The sequence below is a fragment of the Saccostrea echinata genome, unplaced genomic scaffold, assembly GCF_033153115.1.
Source record: "Saccostrea echinata isolate AGI-Se365-2 ecotype Australia unplaced genomic scaffold, CSIRO_AGI_Sech_v1 ptg000001l, whole genome shotgun sequence".
NCBI lineage: Eukaryota > Metazoa > Mollusca > Bivalvia > Ostreida > Ostreidae > Saccostrea > Saccostrea echinata.
The window spans coordinates 24,132,397-24,147,497 of record NW_026889750.1 but is presented as its reverse complement, the minus strand read 5'-3'; the positions used below and the strand labels follow the sequence as shown (position 1 = coordinate 24,147,497).

General features: G+C 34.4%; 1 protein-coding gene across 2 annotated transcripts; it reads right to left on the bottom strand.

Annotated features, from left to right (window-relative positions):
- Positions 1-2,413: 2,413 nt before the first annotated feature.
- LOC133187589 (sulfotransferase 1E1-like) lies at positions 2,414-14,350 on the bottom strand. Of its 2 annotated transcripts, none has more exons than XM_061323020.1 (5): positions 14,151-14,350; positions 5,666-5,989; positions 4,581-4,687; positions 2,619-2,820; positions 2,414-2,524 (listed from the first exon to the last, which is right to left on the bottom strand). In XM_061323020.1, exons 1-5 carry the CDS (start codon positions 14,299-14,301, stop codon positions 2,415-2,417), a joined length of 894 nt encoding a protein of 297 aa, XP_061179004.1. In that variant the 5' UTR covers positions 14,302-14,350; the 3' UTR covers position 2,414. The 2 variants fall into 2 exon arrangements, with proteins under 2 accessions (XP_061179004.1, XP_061179000.1); XM_061323016.1 differs by lacking the exon at positions 14,151-14,350 and adding an exon at positions 7,527-7,859.
- Positions 14,351-15,101: the final 751 nt, after the last annotated feature.

Genomic DNA, 15,101 nt, shown 5'->3' with positions numbered 1-15,101 from the left:
ACATGGATTAAAAATTTCTGAAACGATTCTTTCATTATATGATTGAAGATTTTTGATCAGAGGTTGGGGTCTATGCAAAATCTACAAAAATAACTTAAATCTTTGGCCATTTCCGAAGAAAATTTTTGGATTTTAGGGTATAACGCAATTCATGACGTCATAGTACATGGAAAAGCAAGACAATTATGTCATATTAATTAATAGATATGCAGTCATTAAAGGCCCAAGTAAGATTTAAGTATTTTTAAATAAAACAGGGCAGTTTTGATTTTTCAGAAATCCATAGGGCCAAAAGGGACCCTAAGTGAACCTTGTTTTTTCTCAGCCGAAATAGTTTGTCAACACAAGTATTCAACTTGAATCCATCAGCCTTGTTTAATTTCCTGTTTTGAACACAACTGTTTTCTGAAGGTTTATTTCTTTAAATAATAATTTGGAAATGATTGTTCCAGTACAAATCCTCATGTACAGACTAATGTAAATCTAAAAGTAACGAAGGATAGAAATATCTGCTATACTGGTTTTTAATTGAGGAATATAAACCATTGCCCGGATGCAGGAAAGTGTCTGAGCCGTCATTTTATAGAAGATTTTGATGAGATATTGCATCTTCAAGTTCTTTTTTTTGTAACCTTTATGTGTTATTTTGTTTCTGCCCCAAAGCCTGAATAAGTGAAGACAATTCGTAAAAATTATTTCTAAAACTTTAATTCTTCAATTCCATTGAATAAATGTAGAAGGTTTCATTTTCATTAATTGTGTGTAATTGGGCCGCGGATATACTTTCTTTATTCTTTTTGGGAAAAGACTTCCGACTCGTGAAGAAGAAGAATGAGATGGAGTAAAGTCCATTTCCTCAAAGTCCCCGAATTAATTATGTAAAGTAACGGGATCTTTTGCTTTTTTGGGCCTGCAGTTGGAGGTGTTGATGTCTTTTTAGCTTTGTCATTAGATGACAAAGAAACTACAGATATATCATTCTCTCCTGTGTTGACATAATTCTTCACTGAGGATGATTTTAACAGGCCCGTAGCAACGGTTTCAAAAATGGGGCAACTCCCTCCCCCCCCCAAAAAAAAAACCTACACTGACCAAAAGTGTGGGGGGGGGGAGGGGCAACTTCACAAAATTATCTGACAAACGAAAAAAAATTACTGTCCAAAAAAAAAACTAATTTACTGTCCAAATCCTGGAATTTGCCTGTGATCGACCTTTTTTTTGGGGGGGGGGGGGGCAACCAACATCTAAAGGAAAAATTACTACAGCAAAAACTATACTCAGAAAAAAGTGGGGTTGGGCCTTCCCCCCCCCCCCCCCCCGTTCTAGGACCTGTTTAAAACTATATTCCATATGATGACAGACAAGGTTTTGGAACACTGTACATATTGACCAGTTTTTGCGTCCCCCATGGTAAGTATTAGCTTTTCTGCTTAAACTTTCTTAATTTTTTTTTCTTTTTTTTCCCCATTGATTGGAGGAAGCTATGTGGGGTCTTTGTGGGGTTTGCATTTGGGGTCTTTATGACAACCTTTGCCATCATGTCCTTCTTTACCACACCTGAAGCATTTTGCAGTGCCTTTACAATTGATTTTAATTGATCATTCCCAAATCGCTGGAATTTGAAAAAAATATTAATATTCACTTAGTACAGCCCGACTTCAATGTTAGTTGAAAAGTTGGCGTACAAAATATTAGAATGTAAGTGTTTGTCGGTTCGATATTGTCATTACGGTTTTATTTTAATGAATCGTTTTACAGAGACCACTCCCTGAAATTCCTATTCACATTGCATTTCGTTTTCAGGAATGCTATTCAGGTAGCGATCTCTGTCGTACAGTATACTTTGAGTAAGTCTACCGTAGATTTAACCTATTATAGGGATTTCTGCAAGAGTGTTCAATGTTAACAAGGAAGTAGATTTCTGCTTTTTGTCACTTCAATTAGGAGAGCAAAAGATTTCAACTTTTTAACAGATGGAATACCTTAATATATGTTATGACTGCTTGCTGTTTAAAATTCACATGCAGAATAATTGTTCTTGTATTTGTATTTACAACTCCTAATTGTATTTCAGGGTCATATAATCATGACATTGGAACTATTTTATGTCGCATCAAGATCACAATTAAAAAACACAATACTGGATTGGATTTTGTTTATTTCCACTCTTTTTTACTCTTCTTAATTTACTTCTCTTTATTTTAGCTTCTTAAACACGACCCTTACATATATATGTCTTGCATCATATATGCTTCGTACAAACTTGATAATTTTTTTAAAATCAATTATTGATACATTATTTTAAATGCTAGTAATTATGCACAAATAAAAAAAGGTTTCTACATGTATATTAAAAATTTTCCACATACAAGAATAAGCCATCCTTCAATTTGCTATTTTTTTAATATATAAATCTACTCAAATTGTACTTGAATATTGGAGTCTTTCATTTTCTCTCGGAATATTGTATCAAAATGTTCACTCATGGCAACTGTGAAATGATTTTTCCAATCTCCGATCTCTCCTGAAAAAAAATATTGAATTGAATGTCGAAAATTGCTGTTTTATACAATCAATCAGCCAAATTTGCTATTTATGACATTAAGTTATCGATCTACCTTTGCGATATATGTTGGGTGGTTTTCTGATAGCACCTTCTCCAGTATCAGTAATTTTCTCTCTATGAGAAAGATCTTTAAAAGTTTCAGCAGCATGTCTCAGCTTCTGGAAACTACATTTATCCACAATGTCCGCAATCTGTTGATCACTTAATTCGACATTCAAAAATTTTCCCAATCTTCTAGTTTCTTCTATTGGATTCTATAATTATAAGAAGAAACATTGAATGATCAATTAAGTATTGATTAATTTCCTATCGAAACTGTTTCATTATCGCTGATGAGAAATCAACAGCAATAGTTGAAATGCCACATTAAGACCTACGCAGTGGAATCGGTGGACGGAGGGACATTTATTATGCGCCAATTAGGTGATTGATTGATTGATTGATTGTCTGTTGTATAACGTCCCATTCGAAAATTTTTCATTCATATAGAGACGTCACCATATACCAGTGAAGGACTTCAAATTTAGACCAATCCTCAGCACTCAGGGAGGAGTGAGGGTTCTTTTATCGTGTCAAAGCCTACCGTTACACGGGACCTCCGTTATTATGGTCTCATCCGAAAGAACCGTTACTTTCACTCCTAGCTAGTGCCGGGCGCTTGGCGAAGGAACATTCACTACTTATGTTTACATCTTAAGCTTAGGCTAGGTGAAGGAGCAGCATTGAACAAGGCTTATTAAGTAGCAAGAGAGTAATGTGTCCTTACATCACTCAACCTCAAACTTGGTGAGCTTTCATATACATGTTTTATAAATGACACAATTCATCCTGAAAGAGAAGATATGACTGCAGCCTTAAGCACATGTGATTGGATTTTTCGTAGTCAAGCGGAATTCCTTGTTCTCTAAATATACTTTTCCAGACGTCTATATGGACACAACAATAAGGCTTTGTCATCTGTCGCAAAACGGTCGAATATTGTAATGATTATGGGTTTCCAAGCCTTATTTACCCTTTGTGTCTTTGCCAAAAACTGCAGTCCCTGCTATTTCACTTAAATTATTAGGATTAATAGAAATAATTTGCAGCTCAATGATTCTTGTCACCGTTGCCATTGCCACAAAGAACACTGTTTTTCAGCTCATATTGTGAAACTTGACCTTTAACCTTTAAGATGTCATCCAGAAAACCCTCGATTTCTCTTGCTAATGCTAAGCGTTTTGTGGAGCAGTAGTCTTTTCTTACGTTTAAAGCATGCTAGTTCCACTCTCTGCTGGCAGCAAATAATCATAGGTTTTTACTAACAATGCCCGCTCTTTTTACTTTAGTAATTTATTTTATGTCTATCATAATAAAACGAGGAAAAACGATTTCTTTATGCATTTTCCAGCACCTAATGTCAGACAACAACCTCTATGATGAACAAATCTGATGGCGGAGCAAATCCAGCAGCATATTGTATATTGCACTGATGTTAATTTATTTACCATTGCACCAAAAATTGATTTAAAATCTGTTGTAGTTAAAATACATTCCCTCTCTTGACTCTAAAATATTTTTATATGATAAGCCCAGTGATAAGCCCAGTGATAAGTCCAGTGATAAGCCCAGTGATAAGCCCAGTGATAAGTCCAGTGATAAGCCCAGTGATAAGTCCAGTGATAAGCCCAGTGATAAGTCCAGTGATAAGCCCAGTGATAAGTCCAGTTCTAAGTACATGCATCAGTACATATACATGTATATTAAAATATATAAGATAGATCCCGACAGAAAATGCAGCACACCTGTCAAGAACACAAACTTGAACTGGCTATTGAAGAAACTCAATTTCATATTTGTGTCTTTCAGAGATGTTTCATTTCATAAAGTTTCAAGACGATACGATTTGCAAGTTCTGAAAAGTGTGAGTCCTAGGGCCCAGACAGACAGATGCACGGACAAACATCGAAGTGAACGATATAAATGTCTGACTGTCATGCCACGTAGAAAACTTTTGTAATAGTCTGCAACGTACCTTTTTCATACTCTCATAATGGACAGTTAATATTATATGATCTTTGTCGGTCGTCTTTGCTTGTTCAAATTCTTTCTCATAATCAAACCAGGATCCCATCGGACATGCTGGGGAAAAAGGCAATCAATAAAACATTAGATAAAACGGGAGGAACCGTTTTTGTCAATTTAATTTTGTTACAAGTAGTTTTTATTTGTCAGTCATGAACATGTCTTCTCAAGTCTTAGTGAATATAGAAATTCAAATTACAATGTAACTTTCAAATTGTCACTTGAACCATAATGAACCATTTTGCATATAATACAAGAACAGTAATCTTGTAAATGATCGCCTGAACTTAAAAAGTTGTTTTTGTATGATTGTTTGTTTTTCTTTCTCTCTTGTTTTGTGTTTATTTCTGTTTGTGTTTTCAGTTTGTTTGTTTCTTTATGTGTGTTTTTTTTTTCTTTCCTTATTTTTTTTTAAATTATTGTATTTTTTCAAAACAACTCGTTTTATTCAAAATATCCATTATTTCTTCTATAACAGAATTGTGCATATATAGACTTACAGGAGAGAGAGAGAGAGAAAGAGAGAGTTACAAAAATAGTTGGTTCCACCTGTTCCATTGAGTCACATATCTCTTTTTCACCATTTTTATATGATATATATTTTTGTGTTTGGTAAAAACGACTCAAATGTGATATCGCAGAGTGCACATTTAGAGGTTTTTCAGTACATCTAGAAGTATGAATATAAAACTGTATGTGTACTTAAAAAAGCGGGCTTTATATTTTAGCGGCTTTGGCGCAGACAACGATGCGCTAATTCATGAATACCGCTAAGAAATCATTTATAAATACAATATACGGCACGGAAATGTATAGCGCTAATTCATGATTTCGCCATCAACTCCATATCCAGTGATTGCGCTTAAGTTTTAATACGCCAATTTATGTACACGCACAGTAATTTAACCATAAGATTAAGATATGAGCTATTTCTTTCCTTATTTTTGGCATTTTTTGTTTTTTGTTGTGTTTTGTATTTGGTGTCTCTATTGGGAAGGGGGATTTGGGGGGTTGGTGGTGAAGATTACATTTTACCTGCACTAAGGAATATTTGTTCCAGAAAAGTTTTGAAATGGCAATCATCATTTATATTGCCCGATGATTTAAAATGGTAGTACATTGAGACAGCAACATCTTTTGGATTTCGGATGACGTGTACAATTTTCCCATTCCTTTCTAAGTGTTGCTTTGGTAGCCATCGATATGGAACATGCGTATTTAGTGCTCTAGGCGAGGCTAAGCCATGGACAACATTTAAATCTGGAATAGCTTCCAAAAATACAGACACTTTTGCTTCTTTAACGTATTCAGCTTTGCCCTTGAGTAACATGCAGATAATTTCCCAAAACCAGTTTGTTCCTGTAAAAATGAAAATCATATAACTTGAATATAATTATTGCATTCTGAAGCATATGCATAGTAAGTTCACAGAATGAAAATGTGTAAATACGTCATAGTACCATACAATTGCTGACTGAAGATAACTGTGCGTTATTAACGCATAGGAAGCTCTCATAATCGTGAAGGTATTTCAAATATAATTACGTGTAATATAAGATTTTCTTTGATTATTACAGTTGGTATTTTAGGGCCAATAAATGTCAGCCCTAGCCTATCCTTTCTTGGGGCTGTGGGATACACTCTCTTCAGAGCACGATACAAGATTGGGAAAGAGAGGTTGTCCTATACCTAATTCACTGTTTAATTTCAGATTAAAAAAACATTTTGTTGTTCATGAAACATTTCTTAGTGAGTCATGAAACGTAACATCCAGGAACATAAAAAAATAAGGAATGCATCTGTGCTGTCTAAGAACATAATTAGGATTTCCAGTTGAGAGGCAAACTTGTAAATGGCAATAAAAATCACAATTGAATCTTATACGAGTTTAATAGCTGTATTTTACCACAACATTTTAGTTCCACTGAACCATAGGTTCAAGTGAGTTTTTTTTTATCACACACTGTCCGTCTTCTGTCCGTCCGTCTCTTAAATTCACATTTTGATCCAGAACCACTGGGCTATATTTCACTAAGCTTGCCAGAAATCATCCTTGCGTGAAGGAGATTGAATTTTTTTTAATGAAGAACCAAACCCCCTTTCAAAGGGAGATACGTAGTTAAGAAATAGTGAAAGTTTGGTTGGGACATTAAGACAACTAGGCCAGAAGAGTCGCTTACGTGGCGCAGTGGTTAGAGCGTTTGCTCTAGAGTCACTGAGTAAGGAGTTGATCCTTACGTTGCGGGTTCGAATCCCACTGCGGACGTGGACACCGGTCCTCCGGTTGATACCGTATAAACCGAGGTCCCATGTCGCACTGGCACGAAAAAGATCTCTCACTGCTCAAAGGCCGTAAAAGCCGAGTACAGGTCTAAATTTGCAGCCCTCCAATGGCAAGAGGCGACATCTTAATACGAGTGAAAAATTCTCGAAGGGACATTAATCAAACGAACAAGCAAAACTATGCCAGAAGAAATGAAACTTATGTAGAAACTTCCTGGAATAGTGTAGATTCAAGTTAGTTCAAATCATCCCCGGGGGAGTGAGGGGGGGGGGGGTAGGGTTGGGACCACAATAGGGGATCAAATTGTTACATGAAGATACAGTGGAAAAAATCTTTAAAAATCTTTTTCCCAAGAACAGCAGGGCTATGATTAGTCCTATTAATATGCAAGCATTTTCAGGTAGTGCATATTCAATTTCTTTCAAATTGTGATCAGGGGTGGTAATGCTGGACAAATAGGGCATTAATATATATATATATATATATATATATATATATATATATATATATATATATATATATATATATATATATATATATATATATATATATATATATATATAATATTTCTAAGCAATTATAACAATTTAAATGTTAAGAACAATTAAGAACCTGATTTAGGGAAAGTGGTTAGAATGACGTCGTCCTCTTTATATTCCAGATTTCTGATCTCTTCAAACCTTCTCTTGGCATCTCTCTTTAAAGGAACAAATGGTGGAACAGTCATTCCGTCAAAAACGATTCTTTCAACATTATATTCAGTTTTACCGGCACTTTCCTCCATCTCCAAGCAACTCGTGCGTCGATACTTGATGATGCAATTGAGATATGAAGTTGTGTCCCCTTAAAATTTTGACAACCATGTAGCAAACATATATAGGGGATGCTTACTCACCATGTCACCTGATTCCACCTCTGATGCTTTTAGAGGTCCGTGTTTGCTCTGCTCCCGATTTGTATTGTTTCAACGGACTTTAAAGCTTGATTACTGTTCGTTATCTCCGTATTTCATACACAAGAAAAAAAATGAAGATATTGTTTATCATTCGCAGAAGGTTCATGAAATAGGACATACATGTGCACTGATTAGAATATATGCAATGTTACCTGTATTTGACTAACCCAAACTCAAATAATGGGAGAGGACTAGAACTTGTGTCCAATCCCTTTGACACATTGTCAATAAAATATGTTCAAAACAAACAAAAACAAATAATGTACCTATATACGTTTGTAGAAATGTGATCCCTACTTCAAACTATGACCATTTTATATACGAAAGAAAAGGTCTCATGTTCAGGAGACCTTGTTATCTATTGTCTGAAGGTCAAGTAAAAAGAAAAGAAAAAAGAAATACATATATTTTGTAGCTCAGTGATCCTGTCGTTGGAGGTGTTTTAGTTCAATAGATTCACCAAGAGTGACCTTACCCGTACGTCGTGAACTTATAAACATTGTCAACCTTTTTTTCTGAAATATCTCAATTAACTCCAACCAGATTTGGAAATATATTTTATTTTTAGAGCAATGTTCAGATCATCCTTCTGATTTTTTTTTTTAATAAAAAGTGATATCATTTTAGAAAATAATTTATTTTCGTCCAGGATAGAAATATCAGGAACTGATCATCCTTGGCCTTTGTATAGAAGCTTTTTTCTGCACTCACAATAAGAAAAATGATAATAACCATATAAAGTCTTAAATACTTTGCAGGCATTTCTGACTACTATATTTCTCTAAATAGCAGTGAGTTTCTCTCACTGATGAAACCGAATGAAGTCATCATTTTTATTAGGTAATACACAGCAATTCATCATTAGCCAGTTCATATAATGCGAACAATACACATGTTTTCTTCTAAAATTTCTGCTTATGAATCTGATAAATGATTGAACTAGGTATGGGCTCCTTTCATTGAGAGATCTTTGGGAGATGAAAAACTTGTTGGATCTCTACGCGATCTCAAAATACATCGGAGAGTTAGTTCCTATGTAAAAGTTATTGGGATATTATCGTGCGTTTGTCGTGCAATGAAAAGTTAGAAATATTGTCACATTTTAAGGCGATCTGTCGATACTGTATCAGTACAGCGAACTAGGCACTCAAAGAGCGCACACTGAGATACCTTTTTGAGATTTATGGTTACATTGCTCTCTGTAGCGACCTCTGAGTTTTCTGAATGTTTGATTTGCGACCAATCTATATCATTGAAAGATCTAGTGATATAGCTGAGAGATCGTGCGTGACCAAGAGAGATCACTGTAAGACAGAAGATCACTGAGAGATCCTTTAGGCGTTAGAGTTAGAAATAGTAAGGTGGCGGATGGGTCACACTCTTCTATTTAGTTCTCTATATATGTTAAAGCTTCTTAAATTTATCTTTTTATTAATTATGCTTTTTACATTCTTGAATAATGTTTTTTTTTATCTCGACACATTATTCTGAATAATTTTGCATTAATTAATAAAGTATAAACTAGTGTATAAAAAATTCTCCACATCCAAGAGTAAGTATTAATCCTTCATCATGCTAAATCTTTTTTTAATTCTATTTAAATTGCACTTGAATTTTAGAATCTTTCATTTTATCCTGAAATATTGTATCAAAATGTTCGTTCAAAGCAACTGTAAAATGATTTTTCCAGTCTCCAATTTCTCCTGGAAAAAATAATATGATATTAGGAATTATTGTATTAAACTCATTAATGTCTGTACTATACAATCAATCAGCAAAATTCGCTATTTTTGAAGTTAAGCTATTGACTTACCTTTACGATATATGTTGGGTCGTTTTCTTAAAACACCTTCTCCTATATTAGTAGTTTTCTCTCTATGAAAGAGTTCTTTTAATGTTTCATCAGCATCTTTGAGATTCTGGAAACTACATTTATCCACAATGTCTGCAATTTGTTGATCACTTAGTTTGACATTCAAAAATTTTCCCAATCTCCTAGTTTCTTCCATTGGATTCTATGATTATAATAATAACGATAAACGTAAATTGATCGATTGTATATTTCTCAATTTCTTATCACCGTCACGGTAGCTCAGTCGGTAGAGCGCTTGCTTCGTGATCGGGAGGTCGGGAGTTCGAATCTCGGCCGCGACTGACCTAAGTCGATAAAAAATGGGTAGCAACTGTTCCTTCGCCATGCGCTCGGCACTTTGAAGTGAAAGTTGCGGGTCCTTCGGATGAGACCTTAAAAACCGAGGCCCCGTGTCACGGCAGGCGTTGGCACGATAAAGATCCCTCACTGCTCAATGGCCCTGAGTGCCGAGTAAAGGTCAAAATTTGAAGCCCTTCACCGGTATATGGTGACGTCTCTATATGAGTGAAAAATTCTCGAATGGGACGTAAAACAACATACAATCAATCAATTTCTTATCGAGATTGTTTCACTCATATTAAAATATTAAATTTAAACCTACATGCTACGGATCGTTATGGATTCAGTGGACCCAGAAACATTTACTATGCCCTACCTACTGGGGCATTTAATTGACCTCAACCTTTAAAGTGGCATCCTGCAGGCCCACCATTTCTCTTTCTAATGCTAATAATTAAGGGACGAATAAGTTTCTGTCTATTTCAAGTCTAAGGTTGGACTTAATCAGTTTGAACAACCAACATGGTAGCTCAGTCGGTAGAGTGCTTGCACCGTGATTGGAAGATTGTTCACCGGCCGCGTCAAACCTAATGCGAAAAAGAATAGGTAGCAACTATTCCTTAACCAAGCACTTTGAAGTGAAATTAGTGGGTCTTTCGGATGGGGCTTTAAAAACTGAGGCCCCGTATTATGGCAGGTGTTGGCATAATAAGGATCATACACAGCTCAATGGCCCTTAGAAAAGGTATAAAGAAGATGGGTGAACAAGGCGTGCAGAATGCCTATAGCTTCAGATATTAAAAAAACTCATATTCAATTTGTAAATAAAGTATTTAAAGTAAAGTTCTCATTATTGAAATATATGAAATTATATTCAACAAAACTTTTCTGAGAAAAAAAAGATCTCGGAAAAAATTATTCTTATATAAAAAAAAATTAAGGATAAATAACACAAACAAACTTTTTTTCAGAAATCAGCAATATTTCTCATAGATTAATATTCAAATAGGTAACCTGAATGATATTTTCCAGGTAAAGTGGGAGAATTTGGTAAGATTTTGTCACAACTTTAAAAATATGTGCAAAAATTTGTATAGAATTACATAGAAAACAATACAAAGTCGCATATCTAAGCACCAAAGAAAACTTACGATTTCTTTATGTTTTAGGGATTGGTTATTTATGTCATTTCCATTCAAAATCAGTCAAAAAAATATATATCAATCCATGCATCAAATTTTTGTTTGGGTTATGTATCCTTAAAATGGTATTTGTGGGATTCGAACCCCTAACAATAAAAATCCGGAGTGACATATTGCTTTGAGACTAACACGCTAACCACTACGCTACACAGCTCCTGATGAATAGTGGCATTTAAATCATGTTTGTGATATGACCCTTGACTTAATGGACTTAGTATTTCTCGGAAAGGTGCGAATGCATTGTCATAAAAGTGTACTTTTAAGGTATAGTGGGTCTTTGATCCATGTTTTTGTAAACCAAAAATGTATATTTTTATGCAAACTTTTAGGATTAACTTAAAAAAAAATGGAGCGAAGACCCACTCATATCGAAAAATTTTGTTTAAGTATGAAAAAATGATCCATTTTGTCCTCTTTAGTGTGTGTATGCTATTTTGTAGGCAAATAATTTCAGTCTTTGTGAGATTTTTGTAAATTGTAGAGATTTTACATAAAGTATACTTTAATGTTAGAAGGAATATCAAAGAAACTTTTGATATAATTGAGATTTTATATTTCACTTCATAATTGTCGCACTATAGGCACTTCGCCCGCCTTGTTCACCCATCTTTTTTCAAAGCCCTCATATGAGTGTAATCAAGCTCTAAAATCCATTGAAACAATACAATTTAGGAGCAAAGGAACCTTTAAAAACATCAGAGATGGAATCATGTGCCATTAAAGAGTAAGCATTCCCTGTCGACCCTTGTGCGCTCCTTGTCATGATGGGGAAAACGGGAAAAATCCGTAGACAATTTAGTGTGAAAATAGTGGTCTAACAATTTTTATGAAAACTTCAGTCAACATTCGACTTAATAATAGATTTTATTTGCTGACAAGGTCATTGTATCGACCTTAGCATTTGCGAAATGTTCACTTTAAACGAGACTGTTCATATCCGTGTGTCAACTTTTGTCAATAGCTTGCCTCGTTTTAGAAATTGTTCGTACGCTTTTGCATATACTATGAAAGAATTTTAGAAATACATATTTAAGGAATGAATTTAATAGCACCCAAGTTATACTGGTATAACCTGGGTTGGGGCAGTTTACGCTTTATAAACCGCAAGCGGTTTATAAAAAAGCGTTAACTGTTCCAACGCAGGTTATACCAGTATAACTTGGGTAGCTATTAAATTCATTCCTTATAATTTAATTTTCCATCATTAAGTTTAAAAAATAAGACAATTTCTCCTTCAAAAATGCCTTCAAATTGCACGTATTTTAAGTGTAACGTCAAGCGGATTGATACGTTTTTGACGTAAGTCATTGTGACGTAGGCAACCCAGGTTATACGATTTATTCTAATTTTTTTATCGAATTAAATGATGTGTTACAAGCAAAATTAAATTCTTCATGTTTATCTTTGTAACTTTGAAAACTAGAACGTCTTTGTGCATTTTCATAGCTCCGCCTATTGATAGACAACAAACTTTTTGATGGTGAATAATCCCGATGACGAAGAGATTCAGATTCATTAATACTAGTATTGTAGAACTCTTATTTGATTTATTCTACTTTACACATTTACCCATAAACCAAGTTAAATTAAAATTTTTAATGAACATTAATTTAATCTATTGATTCTAAAATGATTACTTATTTGCAAATACGTCGGAATAGGAATGTAAATATCTTCATGTCTTTTGTCAAGAAAATGATTTTGTACTTGAACTGGTCATTTATGAAAAAAATCATCAATCTGGTCTGTGTATCCTATTAAGATGTGTCATTTTACGAAGTTTCACAATGATGTGGTTAGCATTTTCTAGCCTTTTTTGCAAAAGGTTAACCTTCCCATTCAGAGAAACACAATCAAAGTGATCCCTAAATGTCTGTCATGCTAAGCATGCGACACAAAAAATAATCTTGTAGTGGTCTACCAAGTACCTTTTTCATACTTTCATAATGGACTGTAAATATTTTATGACATTTGTCCGCCATCTTTGCTTGTTCAAATTCTTTCTCATAATCAAACCAAGATCCCATCGGACACGCTGAAAAAAAAAACCCAGCCAAACATTGGTATAAAAAATGGAGATTTTTTTTTCCATTTACATCATTCGGTTTGAAGTAAATTTTGATGATCAGTAAATCTATGGACATGTTAATTGAGAAATAAAAATCCAAATCCAACTGAACCAAATTAAACCATTTTGCGCATCATTCAAAAACAATTAACTTATCCTCAAGTCGATAATCCTATCTAGCAAATTATCGGATGAACACAAAACTAGTTTATGAGTGTGTTGTTACATTCTACCTGGACCAAGGAATATTTGTTCCAGAAATGTTTTGAAATCGCAATCTTCAGTAATTCTGTCTTGTGATTTATAGTGGTAATACAACGATACAGCAACATCTTTGGGATTCCGGATGACATGTACAATTTTTCCATTGTTTTCTAAATGCCTCTTTGGTAACCATCGATATGGTACATGCGTGTTAAGTCTTCTAGGAGAGGCTAGGTCATGAACAATATTTAGATCTGGAATAGCTTCCAAGAATACCGAAACTTTTCTTTCTTTCTCGTATTCCGCTTTGCCCTTGAGTAACATGCAGATGATTTCCCAAAACCAGTTTGTTCCTGTTAAATTACGTAATCTGTGATTAGCACAGCATTTAGAAACTCATATTTACCTTTCCAAATATTTTCCCTTAAGATTTAATATAAATAAGAAAACTGTTCATTTTCTGATGAACTAGCATGGATGGACATGCATGAATATCTCGTAGTTGACGTCAAAACTATATTGCAAACTGTTTTGTCTCAAAAATAATAGTTGAATGACATAAATTTGTGGCAAGTCATCGGGTATATAATGCAAGTGTTAGATGTCATAATTTTTTCGTTATATATAGTTTTTTTTTAAAAATATGTATAGGTACCTGATTTAGGGAATGTGGTTAGAATTACGTCGTCCTCTTTATATTCCAGATTTCTGATCTCTTCAAACCTTTCCTTGGCATTTTTTTTCAACGGTGCAAATGGTGGTACAGTCATTCCGTCAAAAACGATTCTTTCGTCACTTTCCTTCATCTTCGAGTGAAAATTGAATCGATGATGATGCTATAGAGATACAATACGCTAAAATTGTAACTTCACTCCTGTATTTAGACGTTTCTCCTTAAAATTTACCTTGTATTGAACGCATACACAAGAACAACTGTGTATCATTCGGAATAATTTAACATTAAGTGGGACACATAGGGTACACTGATTAGAAGTTACCTGTACGCCACTAGTGTAGACGACCCAAACATGACTCAAATAATCCACCTCTATAATTCTGCGTGAAATTGATTCCTACTTTTAAAGATATGACCATTTTTTTTTTCAAACCAAAGGGATAGTGCTAAGTACATGAGTACGTGAAATTGATTGTCTGTGTTTGAAATTGAATGTCCGAGGGTTTATTCATAAGTTAAAAAAGAATTCCATGTATTTTGTATCGCTGTGATATTTTTGTTGTAGGTCCCCCAGAGTCACCATGTGACCCCATATTGCTATTTGTTCCCGTCGGTCGTCCGCAGTACAGTTAAGGTGACAAATGGAAATATTGGCGAATTTTTATATCGAAAATACATTCTTTACAAAGATGGGCGATTCTTTTTAGGACTTTACTATTATCGGACAAATGTAATGTGGTTGAAAACTACATGCTGGGGACGATTAGATTTCTTACCTAGATTTGTGACGTAATGTGGCAGTCACGTGATTTTAGCAAATATACCTGCAGTATTGAGGTCATCTATAAATTCCAATATTGCAAGGGCATAACCACGTTAAAAATCTAAGTTTAATTTATAATTATTTTCAACATTCTTTGTAGTTTGTGA

Excerpts from the sequence above, each read along its gene's own strand:
- LOC133187589 (XM_061323016.1), bottom strand. The coding sequence starts at position 7,698 with ATGGAGGAAAGTGCCGGTAAAACTGAATATAATGTTGAAAGAATCGTT. Across the intron at positions 5,990-7,526 it reads AACCACTTTCCCTAAATCAG|GAACAAACTGGTTTTGGGAA; the intron begins GTTCTTAATTGT and ends TCATTTTTACAG. Across the intron at positions 4,688-5,665 it reads ACAAATATTCCTTAGTGCAG|CATGTCCGATGGGATCCTGG; the intron begins GTAAAATGTAAT and ends CTTTTTCCCCAG.